Below are 16,947 nucleotides of genomic sequence, written 5' to 3'. Positions count from 1 at the left end.
AGATGCCAAGGCAAATGTATGTATTTGCCGGTTTATTTACTCATTTGTTATGATGCAACCTAAATAACCAAAAGTATTTTAATAACTAAATGGATGCTTGAATGTTTTTATGAAATTTGTGTTTAAATGTAAGATTGCAGAAAGGTAATACAACCTGTGAGAGCAATTTCTTCAGAAGCTGTGCTATGGCAGGATCCTCCGGTGGAGGGCAGTCAGGAAGAGACCCATTTCGTTTCTTCTGGCGCATGTGAAGATGTCTGAACAAGCTAGTAATATCTTTAGACCTCAAAGCATAATCAAATATAGAACGACTTACTGGCTCTTTTAAAACACTGAGCAGAACAAGTTTCCTTTCAATCTATATTAGGAAAATAAAAAGAATCAGCCAAAGATACAACATATAGTACAGTTATTTTCATATTCAGTAAATACAACTTGTGCAAAGTTAATATCAGTATTTCCTCAGAAAATGGGAGATATCAACATCTGCAATTTTTTCTTCAAAGAAAAAAGATTACTACTGACCTAAAGTTTTTCTTTACATTTTTAGCATGTGAGTATACATCTGTGTCTTCCATACTGAAGAATAATAGTATATACCCAGGACAGAAAAACTTAGAAAATGACAGAGACTTCTTCTGGATGCCAAAATGTCAGATGACCTCCTAGATCAAAAAAGTACCTGTGGGGACGCCTGGGTGGCTCAGTTGGTTAAGCAGCTGCCTTCGGCTCAGGTCATGATCCCACAGTCCTGGGATCAAGTCCCGCATCGGGCTCCTTGCTCGGCAGGGAGCCTGCTTCTCCCTCTGCCTCTGCCTGCCTCTCTGTCTGCCTGTGCTCGCTCGCTCTCCCTCTCTCTCTGACAAATAAATAAATAAAATCTTAAAAAAAAAAAAAAAAAAGTACCTGTGGCCTACAGATCTAACAGCCAGCAGGTACTGACTGAGAAAAGATGCTCAACAGTCACAGGGCTGACCAGCAGTCATCATGTTTCCCAGTAGTTTCAACCCCCTCTAAAAAAACTTTACTCTCTCCACAGAGTTCATGAAATCTTTCCTTTAATTATTCCCAAGAACACCCTCCTTGTCAATGGGTATATAATAAAAAGGATAAGCATACTAACCAAAACCAAGAGCTCTTCTTTTAGACATATTTAACTATATGATAATCTGGCCAGTGGAAACCAGCATAAAAGGGTATCTTTTGTCTAATTCAAACTGTAGAAAAGCAAGACTTATGATGGATAATTAGCCTTTCAACTCCCAATCCTGGCCTTTCAAAAAATAAAGCAATGAAAAAAAGCCCCCCTAAAATATTTATACTTATATTTATATCTCTGAGAAATAGAGTGATACAGATTTCTTAAAAAAATACCTAATGTCAGATTTTTTTACTGTTAGATTTATTATAGTAAACCACCACTAAGTTATTACAAATGCATGCAATTTTTAATTCCCAGGAATACTTTCTCCACATTATGTTATAAAAGAGTTTAATAAACAAACTTCCAAATGGAATAAGTATCCAAAAGTAGTAAGAGTCACTAGACCGGATTTCCAAGAAAACTTACTGAACTTTAAAAGATACCGGGGTGGCTCAGTTCGTTAAGCATCTGCCTTTAGCTCAGGTCATGATCCCAGAGTCCTAGGATTGAGCCCCACATCAGGCTGCCTGATCAGCAAGGAGCCTGCTTCCCTCTCTCCCTCTGCCTATTGCTCCCCCTGCTTGTGCACTCTCTCTCCCTCTCTCTGTCAAATGAGTATATAAAATCTTTAAAAAAAAATAATAAAAGTATAAAAAAATTTTTTTAAATAAAATAAATAAAAAAGGCTGGATGCCCAGCTGGCTCAGGTGGAAGAGCATGTGACTCTTGATCTCAGGTTTGTGAGTTTGAACCCCATGCTGGGTGGTGAGATACTACTAAAATAAATAAGCTTTCCAAAAAAATTAATTAAAAAGGTGTATTTTCTAGTAATATAATCCATCTTTCATACATATATGAAATAAAGAATGATGATCCCAAAGAAAAGGATAAATCTATGGGGAAAAGGATGGAAGGCATAACCAAAGCCTCCTCATTTCCAGAATATATCCAAGGTCACTTTCCCCAACAAGGGAAGGTACACTGGAAATATAAAAGTAGCAGAAGCTAGAAGCATGTGAATTTGCAAAAAAGAAATAGAGTTTAAGGTTAAAAAAAAAAAAAAAGATATTTCAGAATATTTTAACAGCCAGAATCATTTCTCGACAGTTCACTCAATTCAGCTTTCTAGGAAGATAAAGGATGTAAGCACTGACAAGTTGGTTTGTATAAAGTTTGCTTTATACAAACCAAAAACCTGAAGTTCATGCTATACTGGGAAGAGAGGAGGGGGGCACAAGTCATTAGATTAAAAAAAAAAAAAAAAGATTAAATCAGATTTTGAAAGATTAGATTAAAAAAAGAGAACAGAAAAAAACCCAGAACCAGTTAGTGGTCCAAAAAAATGAACATCTGTAAAAGGTTTTTTCCGATTTATTATAAATGCTGACTTGGGCTAAAATCAGTTAGAGTTTTTACAATAAAAGTAGAGGCCTGTCAGTATCCATTTCTACTATATTTCACTTTACTAGCACATACTGCACCTAAGAAAATAAAGCATGCACTACTGAGTGGTATATTATGCATAACATGATGTATGACACAATAGTCTCTTGAACTTTTCTCAGCTTCAATACTGTTTGTTCCATTAACATTAACTAGCTTAAAGGAACGTGAAAATGCTGCAGCCTAATTCAAATCTTTAAAATTTTAAATAAAAATAACTTTCTAAGCCTTTTTCTTTTTTATTCTTTTTTTTTTTTTAATAAAGATTTTATTTATTTATTTATTTATTTGACAGAGAGAGAGACAGCTAGAAAAGAAACACAAGCAGGGGGAGCAGGAGAGGGAGAAGCAGGCCTCCTGCAGACAGGGAGCCTGATGCAGGGCTCAATCCTAGGACCCTGGGATCATGACCTGAGCCGAAGGCAGATGCCTAATGACTGAGCCACCCAGGCGCCCCTCTAAACCTTTTTCTTTAAGGAGTACAATTTGTAGAGGACTGACTCCAAGTAGGAACAAGCATACCTGTATTATTGGTTGAGTAATATATGGGTCAAGGTAAGGCATCAGTTTGCAGTATACATCAGCTGTACTTATTTGATGAGCTACCACTGTAATAAATCCTACGGCGCCATAGCGTATCCATAGATTGGGATGACACAGAAACGGGGCTAAACGGAAAAGAAAAGGTATGGATTTAAACTATGTTCATAAATAGTTTCAAAGTATTGGGATAAACAAAATTTCACTTTATAACACAACAAATAAAGGGATTATACCACAATGTTACTATCAGCTGTCCTCACATACTCAATTATCCTAAGGCATAAACTCAACATACTAACATTATAATATCCTCTATCATAAAATATCAGCAATAATACCATAAAAGAATAAAAACAGCTGTTTATCTGACATTCTTTTTAATGAAAAGGTTTGATCAAATCTAATACATCATTCATAAATTCATTCACAAGGCATCATGAATAGAACCTAAAGGCAGAAAATATGATGCCCATTCTTAAGGAGTTTAAAATATAAGATTAGGGAAGACCGGGTGGCTCAGTCGGTTAAGCATCTGTCTTCAGCTCAGGTCATCATCTCAGGGTTCTGAGATCACTCCCTGATCAGCAGGGAGTCTGCTTGTCCCTCTGCCCCGATCCCAGCTTGTGCTCTCTCTCTCTCTCTGCCTCACTCTGCTCTCTAATAAATAAAATCTTTTAAAAATAATAAAAATTTAAAAAGATATATATTAAAACAGAAAAGTAAATGAATGTGTTTTCACAACTTTTAACTACCTTGTTCATTACCTAAAAATCAATGACTTCAACTAATCAACATAAGATTTAGAATAAAATTCAAACTTTTAAACCCCTGATTTACAGCAAAACTTCTAAAAGAAAAAAAAAACATATATATATATATAAAATTTGTTCTGAGTATGCTAAAACATCAGCATTTAGAGGATATTAGTTTTCTAAGAAATTCAGGGTAATAGAGAAATAAGAACCTGTCATATGCTAAAATTACTTATATAAGGAGAAGGAGATAAAATTTCTTCAAAGTATCTGTCCAAAGTTCTCCCATTTCCAATTCTTTTAATTACACAGAAAGGAGGTTTTGATTACTTCATAAGCATCATGCAGCCTCTGATACAACAATAAAGGAGGGTTTGTAGTTTCCCTTTGACAATAGGCAAATTGAGGACTGGAAAAATACTGAAAAACCTCCAGAAAGTAGCTAAACCCAAAACGACTTGGCAGGAATTAGGCACTGTATGAGCCTGAATTATTGGTCCCAATTCTTTACATTATCGCTATTACACAATCACACTCTTTGCCTTGCACTCATGGTATACAAAGGGTACTTCTCTGCCTCTTGCTTTTCACTCAGTCATATTAACCTGCTCTGGTCAATGGGAAATTAGCAGATATAACACTAAAAGAGGCCTCAAACATGCTACATAGCGAGGCTTGCTGTCTCATGCTTCTGCCATCACCTACAACAAAACCCAAGAAACTGCAGCCATCTAACATAGGCACCAGAATGAGACGGATGGACCACTGTCACCACAGACAACTTGGAGATACAAAGCCTACAGCAGAGCCACCCATACAGCCCACACATTCATGATGAGGACTTTACTAAAGCATTCATTGAGATATTATGGTTGACTATCATACAGCATCATTCTACAGTAAGTAGCAGATACAAAGAACCTCAAATACTCAAGAGAATTTCCTATAAAACACTGTACTTGATCTTTTCTGTATCCAATACATTCCAATTATATGGGGACAAGCAAGAGGGATGGGGAGTATGCATAATACTAAGTGGGAAGAGTGTAGTTTTTTTCAAACTGTGAAAGAAATCATGATGCCATTATCACCATTACCATTCCCTTTAACAATCACTACAATAGACTACACATAAAAACAGAACAGAGAGATGTACAGGGTTTATCATGTTTTAAAGGTGTTTCTAAGTTACTAAAAACTTTTCTTTGAAATGGTTCAAAATGCCAACTATTTCTTTGAAATAGTTCATAATGCCAAAATCAAGTTCACTTAATTATTTTTAGCAAAGCTTTGTCCCCACAAAGATAGTACCAAACTCAGTTCTAGTTCTAAGGGAGTCCCCTATCCAAGAAATTGCATATTTATTATATATCTAAATCATTTATTTGATGCTAAAGATAAAGAGTATCCCATAGGGGCACCTGGATGGCTCAGTGGGTTAAGCCGCTGCCTTCGGCTCAGGTCATGATCTCAGGGTCCTGGGATCGAGTCCCGCATCGGGCTCTCTGCTCAGCAGGGAGCCTGCTTCCTCCTCTCTCTCTCTGCCTGCCTCTCTGCCTACTTGTGATCTCTCTCTGTCAAATAAATAAATAAAATCTTAAAAAAAAAAAAAAGAGTATCCCATATACTCGCCCTATGATCAATGATAAGAAACGGAACAGAGAAAAATCTGCAAAATTTGAGAAGAGGAATAAAAAACATCTTTATGATGATTTTTGCTTAAAAACTGATAGACATCCATTTTTCAGATAAATAAAATGCTAATTATAGCTACATTAAGTCTCAAAAATAGTTCCCAAGTAATTATGCAACAGAAGAAACATATTATATGAGGGGTGCCTAAGTGGCTCAGTTAAGTGTCTCCCTTCCACTCAGGTCATGATCCCAGGATCTTGGGATAGAGCTCCCTATCTATCCCAAGATCCCTATCTGCTCAGCTCCATGCTCTCCCTCTACCCCTTATACCCCCAACTCATGCTCACTCTCTCTCTCAAGTAAATAGTCTTTTTTAAAAAAATGTATTGCATGAAATTAGAACATACAAGTACATATTTATATACAGAGAATATTCATTAAAATAAGGAGGATCAAAGGCAAGAAAAACTTGAGCCATAAAGGTAATGTCACTTTCACAAAAGAAAACATTGACGACAATACATTTTTTTCTTTATTATTATTATGGAAACATTGCTTTCTATATCTGCCCTTATACTACACAGCACTCCACAGCTTATATGAAAACTCAAAAACATTTCAATGTAATTGAGATTCTCATCAATGATGGTGGTACCAATACTCAACAATTTCTTAAATTTGTAATTATTTTGAATATAATCATAAAATTCAAACCAAATTAAGGTTATAAACTAAAAGAACAATTACAGATACTAGTGTGTAAAATAGGAAACCTCCATATACTTAAATTTTCCACAAATATTTTTTAAAAAGCTACATTCATGCCTTAAAAATTTTCAGAAATTTTATATACCTCTACAGCTACCACCTACTCTCTCAACAATCAAAATAAATAACTCCTTTGTGTTTCTTCTCTGAGGACTGCCTCAAGAATAACCTATAACCAAATCTAACCAATTTTGGCTTTCTATTACTTTTCCTTGGCAAAGAATTTAATAGCAATTAAGCATTTTATCAAGAAAGGCAATTTTCTAAGATTTCATATCCTCTCAGGTCAGAGCCAACTTAGTATCTTGCATTGCTTACTTTCTTAAAATGAAGTGATAAGATTAAAAGTTCCACATATTCTTAATTTTAGAAGTGTCATATTTACTTGTTTGCCCTTATTCGGAATTTTAAGTGTGGGTAACAGGTTAAGTGCTATAAAGGTTAAACATTAATTCTTTTCATTGGTTAATAAAACTGTTATCAGTAGTAAATTCAACACTATGAATTTTTAAGTGGCAATCAGTGTAATAACAGATATCACAGACAATCCCGTACATTCAAATTTAACTTCTTGACTAGTGGTCAAGTGTTCAAAAAAATAAGCTGACTCTTCAGAGCAGTTAAAGACTTTATCTACATCATGTTAAAAACAAAACAACACAAAACAATCTGTTTTTCAAGTTAAAGGCTTAACTACAGATAAAAACAAAGAGATATTCCCCAAGCTTGGCTAGAGGACCAAATGATCCTATTTGTTTGCCTGCCTGTCTTTTATTTACATGAAAGCATGCATGATCATGCACATACATGTGCACACATATAGACACACACACACACACAACAATAAAGTTGAATATCTGATCCTATTTTGCCTAGAACTTTTACAGTGTTCTATCATTTGTTATTTCTCTTAAGATACCCTTAATTTTCTCCTTCTAATTTTGAGAAAAAGAAACTTACCAATATCACTGGCAAATTCATAGACATGGGGTTTTTGTAGCAACCCTAACTGGCACATACAAGTAAGGGCATTAAGAGCTTTAACAATAACAAATTCCTCAGCATCACTAAGACCTTGCTGCAGCAGGGGTTTGAGAATTGAGGAGCTTTGCCAACCAACATATGCAGCAACACCTGAAAGAGAAGTAACATCACATGATTATTCTATACCAGAAAGTACAAATGCCATTAAGTTAAATAAAATTAATCAAAACCCAAATATACTGAGCAAAAATCCAGGATAGGATATCGTACTTCCTATGCAATAATGAAATAATGAAATATTTCATTTCATTTTCATAATGAAAAAGATCCACACCAAAGCAAATCACCATGAAATTCTGTAACACCAAGGGGAAAAAAAAGATCTTAGGAACCTAGAGAAAGAAAAATACCCCCCTAAAAAGGAAAGAGGAACAATGAAAACAATCTTCACAAGATGATCTTTAGCAACAACGGACGCTAGAACACAACACAGCAAGACCTCCAAAGTTATTAAATAATTTTTATACTTAAACTGCCAATAAAATAAGAGAACATAAATAAGTCATTTTGCAACATACAAAGACTACCTGGGTTAACTTCACATGCAACCCTAAGAAAGTTTCTTGATGATGTTCTTCTTCAGCAAAATAAAGAAAATGCAGAATATAACCAAAAAAAAAAAAATATATATATATATACACACACACACATTCATATAAGTATATATCCATATCCACATACATATACATATATATATATAATCTCCATCCCAAAAATTCACGGGGATAAACTGATAATAGCTAGCAAAGATTCAGAAATCAATCAGCCAAATTAGAACAAAAGCCAGTAACTTTCAAAAATGTTATCAAAAAGAAAAATAGAAATGGGGCGCCTGGGTGGCTCAGTGGGTTAGGCCTCTGCCTTCAGCACAGGTCATGATCTCGGGGTCCTGGGATCGAGCCCCACATCGGGCCCTCTGCTCAGTGGGGAGCCTGCTTCCCCCTCTCTCTCTACCTGCCTCTCTGCCTACTTGTGATCTCTGTCTGTCAAATAAATTAAAAAAAAAAAAAAACTTTTAAAAAAAGAAAAATAGAATAGATTACAAGCAATAGGCAAAACTGGTAAGAAAGAAACTTGGTATTATAGACAAGGTAAAGAAGATTTATTACTTTCTTTCGAAAGGAAAACAAAGGAATCTAAAACCCCAGGAAAAAAAACAAAAAACTGTTCAAGAAAGTCATGGTATAAATAAAAAATAAATTAAAATACACGATGCCCTTAATAATCTGCAGAAGACAGAAAGGATCCACTGATGACACCATAAACATTTCCATCAAATAATAAAGGAGTCATGGCATTAGAACTATGGGAAAGCAAATACAGTACACTACCATGGTTCTGAAGTCAATAAAATTTACACAATTATAATAATGTAAATTTTGCTTTGAAATTTCAGAATCAGTCTATAAAAGCATAGGATTTTATTATGACTACTGAACAAAATGTAAATAGTATTAACTATGCAATGCATTTGTTAGTTGAACTGTAAGTTAATAATTGGCTGGAATAACCAACCAACACAAAGAAAAGGAGAAACAAAAAGAGGGGCACTCATCTTCTTGTAGTCCAAATATTGAGATGTGGCAATAAACACCTGAACCTATCAAACTAAAAACAAAATCCAGAGTAGTTATTTCTGGAAAATGAAACTACTGTTTTTTATAATTACTTTATAGATTTTGAATAATTTATTAAACTATATTTCTCCTATAATTGAAAAGCAATTATAGAAATTTTTTTCTTTAATAAAAGGAAAATGCTACCTAAATCTCCAGTGGATTATATTTAGGAACTTTACAAAGTGAAACATATAGTGAGCCAAAATTGCTCAAAATATTTTGGAAAATAAGACTGACATCTGGGGAACTCAACCTACCAGATACTAAAGTTACTTATACATCTAGAATAACTATGATGCAATAAATATGTACAATAATAGAGAATGATATTATATGAGTACAGAAATGAGAAATCAAGGGACTAGAACAGACATTGAGAAAACTAAAACTGAAAGACATAAGCATGCAACACATAATAACATAAGCTTCATGAATCAATAGGAAAGAAATGCAATGTTTAATAGTGTCAGGAAAGCTGACTATTTTTCTGAGGAAAATCAGATTTCACCTTATAACACCGACCAAAATAAAGATCAATTAAAGAGTTAAGTGTGAAAAATAAAGCACTATAGGGGCGCCTGGGTGGCTCAGTGGTTTAAGCCTCTGCCTTCAGCTGAGGTCATGATCTCAGGGTCCTGGGATGGAGCCCTGCATCAGGCTCTCTGCTCAGTGAGGAGCCTGCTTCCCTTCCTCTCTCTCTGCCTGTTGTGATCTCTGTCAAATAAATAAATAAAATCTTAAAAGAAAAAAAAGCATTATAAAAAAATACATAGTCAACAGATTATTAACCTAAGTTACTTGAGAAAAGTATTCATCAATGATTAAAAATTAATGTTTTTAATATACATTTATAAGTTTCAAAAACACAAGACAAAATAAAAAATTCACAGAATAAGAAGTACAAATGAGGGTGCCTGGGTGGCTCCGTTGGTTAAGCAACTGCTTTCAGCTCAGGTCATGATCTGGAGTACCAGGATCAAGTCCTGCATCAGGCTCCCTGCTAGACGGGGAGTCTGCTTTTCTCCCTCTGACATTCCCCCTCCTGTGCTCACTCTCTCTCATTCTCTCTCCCTCAAATAAAAAAAATTTTTTAAAAAAGTACAAATGAGTTATCAACACGAGAAAAGTTTTTCACCTCCACAAATAAGCTGAGAAATATACATCAAAACAAGTTATCATTCTACGATACAAACAGGTAAAGATTATTTGAAGTCTATTCCATGGTGAAGGGTATGCAGTATGGTCAAACAATGCTGATCAGAATGGAAAATGATAGAATATTTTTTAAAAAGCTTCTAAAATGTATCAGGAGTTTAAGAATACTTTCATATTCTTTAACCCAATAATTGAAATTTCAGACTTTTATTCTGAGAAATCAGAAGCAAATATTAATATATTCTCTATATATGAAAGGGAAAAAATGGAAAATAATTTAAATATCCAAAAGTGATAAATTTTGGTAAAACCATATAATGGAATAGCTTAACCTATTAAATGATGGTTTTTAAAAAATTTGTTTGAGATTTTATGTGACAGACAGAAGGAGAGCACAAGTAGGGGGAGCAGCAGGCAGAGAGAGAGGGAGAAGCAGGCTCCCTGCTGAGCAAGGACCCTGAGATCATGACCTGAGCCGAAGGTAGACACTTATCCAACTAAGCCACCAGGCACCCTGGTTTCAAAAAAATTTTAATGACATGAGAAAATGCTTAGGACATATGTTACCAGAAAAAGAATTAAAAAATGAAATAAGATTAAAAAGTAATATAATACATACATAATACTTATGTGCCCAGCACTATTACATATGTTAATTCATTTTATCTTCACAACACAACAGATAGGTACTATTATTTTTTTAAAGATTTTATTTATTTGTGAGAGAAAGAGCACACATGCACACATAAATGGGGGAGGGGGAAGCGCCCTGCTGAGCAAGGAGCAAAGCAGGGCTCGATCCCAGGACTGGGGATCATGACCCAAGCCAAAGGCAGACATTTAACTGACTGAACCACCCAGGAGCCCCCAGACGGGTACTAGTATTATTTCCGTTTTACAAATACAGAAACTAAGGAAAAAAGAGATTAAATGATTTCCCCAAGAACCACAACTAGTAAATGACAAAACCAGAACATGAACCCAATAGTCTGCCTCCAGAGTGCCTACTCTTACCAGGTACACAAGAGTGCCTCAAAACATATATGACAAGGTGGCAAAATGGGATGGAAGGAGGAGAGAGTGACCTACAGAAATAAAAACACCAGAAGATTAACAGAGGTCATAAAGGGTTATAAGATTAGAGGTGATTTATTTTCTTCTTGGTTTCTGTATTTTCCAAATTTTCTGCAGCAAGCAAGCATTACTTTTATAAACAAAATGAAAACAAAATTATCTTAAAATTTAAAAATAACAAAAAGACATGATTCAAAATACACATGAATTGATCAATAGATGGTGGAAGTGCTAAGCACCACCTTTTCCAGACAAAAGAAATAAAAATAATATTTGAAAGAAGAAAGCAAGAAAAAATGTGAGGAGCAAAGTAAAATTAAGAATAGAGTTAGAGGGACGCCTGGGTGGCTCAGTTGGTTGGACGACTGCCTTCGGCTCAGGGCGTGATCCTGGAGTCCCGGGATCGAGTCCCGCATCGGGCTCCCAGCTCCATGGGGAGTCTGCTTCGCTCTCTGACCTTCTCCTCGCTCGTGCTCTCTCTCACTGTCTCTCTCTCTCTCAAATAAATAAATAAAGAAAAAAATCTTTAAAAAAAAAAAAAAAGAATAGAGTTAGAGGGAAGATGTGGTCCATATACACTATGGAGTATTATGCCTCCATCAGAAAGGATGAATACCCAACTTTTGTAGCAACATGGACGGGACTGGAAGAGATTATGCTGAGTGAAATAAGTCAAGCAGAGAGAGTCAATTATCATATGGTTTCACTTATTTGTGGAGCATAACAAATAGCATGGAGGACAAGGGGCGTTAGAGAGGAGTAGGGAATTTGGGTAAATTGGAAGGGGAGGTGAACCATGAGAGACTATGGACTCTGAAAAACAATCTGAGGAGTTTGAAGTGGCGGGGGGGGGGTTGGAATACCAGGTGGTGGGTATTATAGAGGGCACGGCTTGCATGGAGCACTGGGTGTGGTGAAAAAATAATGAATAATGTTTTTCTGAAAATAAATAAATTGAAAAAATAAATAAATAAATAAATAATATCTTAAAAAAAAAAAAAAAGAATAGAGTTAGAGGAGGGCACCTGGGTGGCTCAGTGGGTTAAAGCCTCTGCCTTCAGCTTAGGTCATGATCTCAGGGTCCTGGGATCAAGCCCCGCATCAGGCTCTCTGCTCGGCAGGCACCTACTTCCTCCTCTCTCTCTGCCTGCCTCTCTGCCTACTTATGATCTCTGTCAAATAAATGAATAAAATCTTTAAAAAAAAAAAAAAGAATAGAGTTAGAGGAGTCTGAGATGAAAGACTGAGATGAAGCAATAAACTAATACAAACAGTGGAAAAAACCATCAACAAAATGAAAAGGCAACCTACTGAATGGGAAAAAAATATTTGCAAACGATATATCCAATAAGGGGTTAATATCCAAAATATAAAGAACTTATACAACTCAACACCAGAAAGACAAACAATCCAATTACAAAATGGGCAAGAGACCTGAATGTGGAGAAAAGAGAATCCTTGCACACTACTAGTGGGCATGTAAACTGATATAGCCACTATGCAAAACAGCATAGTGTTTTACCTCAAAAATGTTAATACCTCAAAAATTTAAAAACAGGAATACCATATTACCCAGCAATTCCACTCTTGGGCATATACCCAAATAAATCAATTTAGGCTCTCAAGGAAATATCTGTACTCCCATTTTCATTACGCATTATTTACATAGCCAAGATATGGAAAGGATCTAAATGTCCATATAGAGGAAAGAATGATAAGGATGTGGTACATATATACAATGGAGTATAGTCATAAAGGAGTGAAATCTCACCATTTGCAACAAGATGGATGGACCTAGAGGGTATTATGCTAAGTTAAACAAGTCAGACAGAGAAAGACAACATTTATCATATAATTTCACTTATAGGGATGCCTGGGTGGATCAGTTGGTTAAGCAGCTGCCTTCGGCTCAGGTCATGATCCCAGCATCCTGGGATCGAGTCCCGCATCGGGCTCCTTGCTCAGCAGGGAGCCTGCTTCTCCCCCTGCCTCTGCCTGCCATTCTGTCTGCCTGTGCTCGCTCTCTCTCCCTCTCTCTCTCTGATAAATAAATAAAATCTTTAAAAATAATAATAATAATAATTTCACTTATATACGGAATCTAAAAACACAAAATGAAAAATCAAACAAAATAGAAACAGACTCATAAATACAGAGAACAAACTAGTGACTGCCAGAGGGAAAAGATTAAGGACAGGGATTAAATAGGTGAAGGGAATTAAGAGATACAAACTTCACAATAAATAAGTCATGGAATGTAAAACACAACATAGAATATAAACAATAATATTGCAGTAACTTTGGTGACACATAGTAAGTACACTGACCTATAGTGAGCATTGCATAATATATAAAAATGCTGAATCACTGTTGTACATCCAAAACTTACATCAATTATACTCAAAAATTTTTTAATTTTTTTAACTATAAAGATGTCTGAAAAGAGAAGATAACAATAATCTCCAATAGTAACAAAGCAAGAACACCATACAATTTCAAAACTTTTCAAAAGGAGAAAAGTACCCTCTTCTCCAAAATGTTATATGGCAGAACTTGCAGAAAGATCAATACTGTTGCTATGAGTTTCTTTCTTTTCTTTCCTTTTCTTTTTTTTTTTTTTAATTTATGGGGAAAAAAACAAAGGCAAACCTTTTAGCAGTTACTTTCCTAGACTGGGAACCAAAATCTAAACCCTACAACTTTCTGCAACTACATGAGAAAGTTTGGATACCAGGGAAGCTTTCCGACGTGCAGAATAGTTTTTCAATCTTTTAAACTAACAGACGAGTTGTTACAAGTATGTGCAAAATGATATAAAAAAGGGTTAGTTGGTAACCATAATAACATGGGTTTGGCATAAACTATTTCATAACTGAATTAGAAACAAAGGAGAAGTAAAACTGACACCATAGAAATACAAAGGATTATAAGAGAAAACTATAAATAACTATATGCCAACAACTGGACAAACCAGATGAAATGGATAAACATACAATCTTCCAAAAGTAAATCAAGAAGAAATAGAAAATCTAAACAGACCAATTACTAGTAATGAAATTGAATCAGTAATTGAAAAATTACACCAAAGAGGGGTGCCTGGGTGGCTCAGTCTGTTGAGTGGTTGGCTCTTGGTTTCAGCTCAGACTGTGTTCTCAGAGTGCCAGGATTAAACCCTGAATTGGGATCCCTGCTCAACAGAGTCTGCTTGTTCCTCTCCCTCTGGCCCTCCCCCCACTCATGCTCTTTCTCTTTCTAAAATAAATAAATAAAATCTTTAAAACAAATAAACAAACCAAACCAAAAAAAACAAAAAAAAAAAAAACCACACACACACACCTCCAAAAGAACAAAAGTCCAGAACTAGATGGACTCACAGGTGAATTTTAGCAAACATTTGAAGAATTAATACCTTTCTCCTCAAATTATCCCAAAAAACAGAAGAGGAAGGAAAGCTTCCAAATACATTCTATGAAACTAGCATTACCCTGAGACCAAAGGCACCACAAGAAGAAAAAAAGGAAAACTGTAGGCCAATATCTATGATAAACATACATGCAAATATCGTCAACAAAATATGAAGAATCCGTTCAATAAGCATTCAACAATACATTAAAAAGCCATTCACCCCACATGATCAAGTGGGATTTATTCTACAGATGCAAGGACAGTTCAGTATTTGCAAATCAGTATTATCACATTACTAAACCAAAGGATAAAATTATATGGTCATCTCAATAGATGCAGAAAAAGCATTTGACAAAATTTAACAACTGTTCATGACAAAAACTCAACATAGTGGGTTTAGAGAAAACATACCACAACATAATAGAGGCCATATATAAAAAACCACAACTAACATCATACACAACAGTGAAAAACGGAGAGCTTTTTCTCTTAGAACAGGAACAAGACAAGGATGCCCACTGTCATCACTTTTATTCAACACAGTAATAAAAGTCTAAGCTGCAGTGATCGAACATGAAAAATAAGTAAAAGGCATCCAAAATGGTAAGGAATAAGTAAAACAGTCACTATTTGCAGATAACATGAAGCTCTAAAGACTTCACTAAAACATCGGAATGAATAAATTCAGTAAAGTTGCAGGATATAAAATACACAGAAACCCCGCAATTCTACACACTAATAACAAAGCAACAGAGACATTAAGAAAACAGTTCTACCTGCAATTGCATCGAAAAAATAAAATATGTAGGAGCAGTCCAAGATGGCAGAAGACTAGAGGCCTAAATATTGTCTGCTCCCAGGATTTCAGCTAGATAGCTATCAAGCCATTCTGAACGCCTGCAAACTCAACGGGAGATGAAGGAAAAGAATAGCTGCAACTCTACAAATAGAAAAGTGAACACTTTTTGCAAGGTAGGAGGTGCAGATAAGTGAATCCAGGTGATATATGGGAAAATAGACCGGGGAGGAAACCTCTGTCAACCAGCTACCAGCAAGTGACAGAGTAGTAGAACACAAAATCAGAACTTTTAGAAGTCAGCTCCACTGAAGGACATCTCAGCTCCAGTGGCTAAGTGGGGAGTGCAACCCTGGCTGGGACAGTGTGGTCTCGGGACCCTCAAGGTCACAGAAAGACCAGGAGTGTGCGCATGTGACAGAGCGCCCAAGCATCAGAGTGGAAAGCCAGCTGCAAAGAGTGAGCTAAGGGGACATCTGGGTGACTCAGTGGGTTAAGTCCCTGCCCTCGGCTCAGATCATGATCTCAGAGTCCTAGGATCGAGTCCCACACTGGGCTCTCTGCTTGACAAGAGATAAACAACTACTGGGTCACCAGGGGAGAATTCGAGAGATAAGTGAACCATAAAGTGAAACAACATTAGAATAATTAATCTCACAAGAAGAAAAAGAGGGGAAGGGCAGAAGGTATACTGGAGCAAATTATAGCAGAAAACTTCCCTAATTTGGGGAAGGAAACGGGCAACAAAATCTAGGAGTCTCAGAGAATCCCCCTCAAAATTAATAAATATAGGTCAACACTCCAACATCTAATAGTAAAACTCACAAATCTCAGAGACAGAGAAAATCCTGAAAGCGCCTTGGGAAAAGAGGTCTGTAACCTACAACAGTAGAAACATTATATTGGCAGCATATGTATCCACACAGACCTGGCAGGCCAGAAAGGACTGGCTTCATATATTCAGAGTACTAAATGAGAAAAATATGCAGCCAAGAATACTTTATCCTGCAGGGCTGTCCTTGAAAATGGAGAGATAAAAAGCTTCCAGGACAAGCAGAAACTAAAAGAATTTGCAATCACCAAACCAGCCCGATAAAAAAAGGGTCCTCTGAGCAAAGAGAGAACCCAAAAGTAACAGAAACAATATACAGTAACAGTTACCTTATAGGCAATACAATGACACTAAATTCCTATCTTTCAATAGTTACCCTGAAATGTAAATGGGCTAAATGCCCTGATCAAAAGACACAGGGTATCTGTTTGGATAAAAAAGCAAGACCCATCGATATGCTGTCTGCAAGAGACTCATTTTTAGACCCAAAGACACCTGCAGATTTAAAGTGGTGTGGGGGAGGGGCGCCTGGGTGGCTCAGTGGGTTAAACCACTGCCTTTGGCTCAGGTCATGATCTCAGGGTCCTGGGATCGAGTCCCACATCAGGCTCTCTGCTCAGCAGGGAGCCTGCTTCCCTCTCTCTCTCTCTCTCTCTCTCTCTGCCTCTCCATCTACTTGTGATCTCTGTCAAATAAATAAATAAAATCTTTTAAAAAATAAAATAAAATAAAGTGGT

General features: G+C 36.0%; 1 protein-coding gene across 2 annotated transcripts in view; it reads right to left on the bottom strand.

Moving 5' to 3' along the window:
• The window catches only part of PIK3R4 (phosphoinositide-3-kinase regulatory subunit 4), a 79,564-nt gene that overhangs the window by 39,492 nt on the left and 23,125 nt on the right, over positions 1–16,947 (bottom strand). For both annotated transcript variants that reach the window (XM_044252394.1, XM_044252395.1), the window contains exons 7-9: positions 7,246–7,419; positions 3,110–3,255; positions 155–358 (exon numbers count right to left, since the gene is read on the bottom strand). In XM_044252394.1, coding sequence (XP_044108329.1) covers positions 155–358; positions 3,110–3,255; positions 7,246–7,419 — 524 coding nt within the window. The remainder of the gene's footprint in view (positions 1–154; positions 359–3,109; positions 3,256–7,245; positions 7,420–16,947) is intronic.

This window comes from Neovison vison, chromosome 6, assembly GCF_020171115.1.
Source record: "Neovison vison isolate M4711 chromosome 6, ASM_NN_V1, whole genome shotgun sequence".
Classification (NCBI taxonomy): Eukaryota; Metazoa; Chordata; class Mammalia; order Carnivora; family Mustelidae; genus Neogale; species Neogale vison.
The sequence above is the reverse complement of the archived record's forward strand: the minus strand, read 5'-3'. Positions and strand labels throughout refer to the sequence as shown.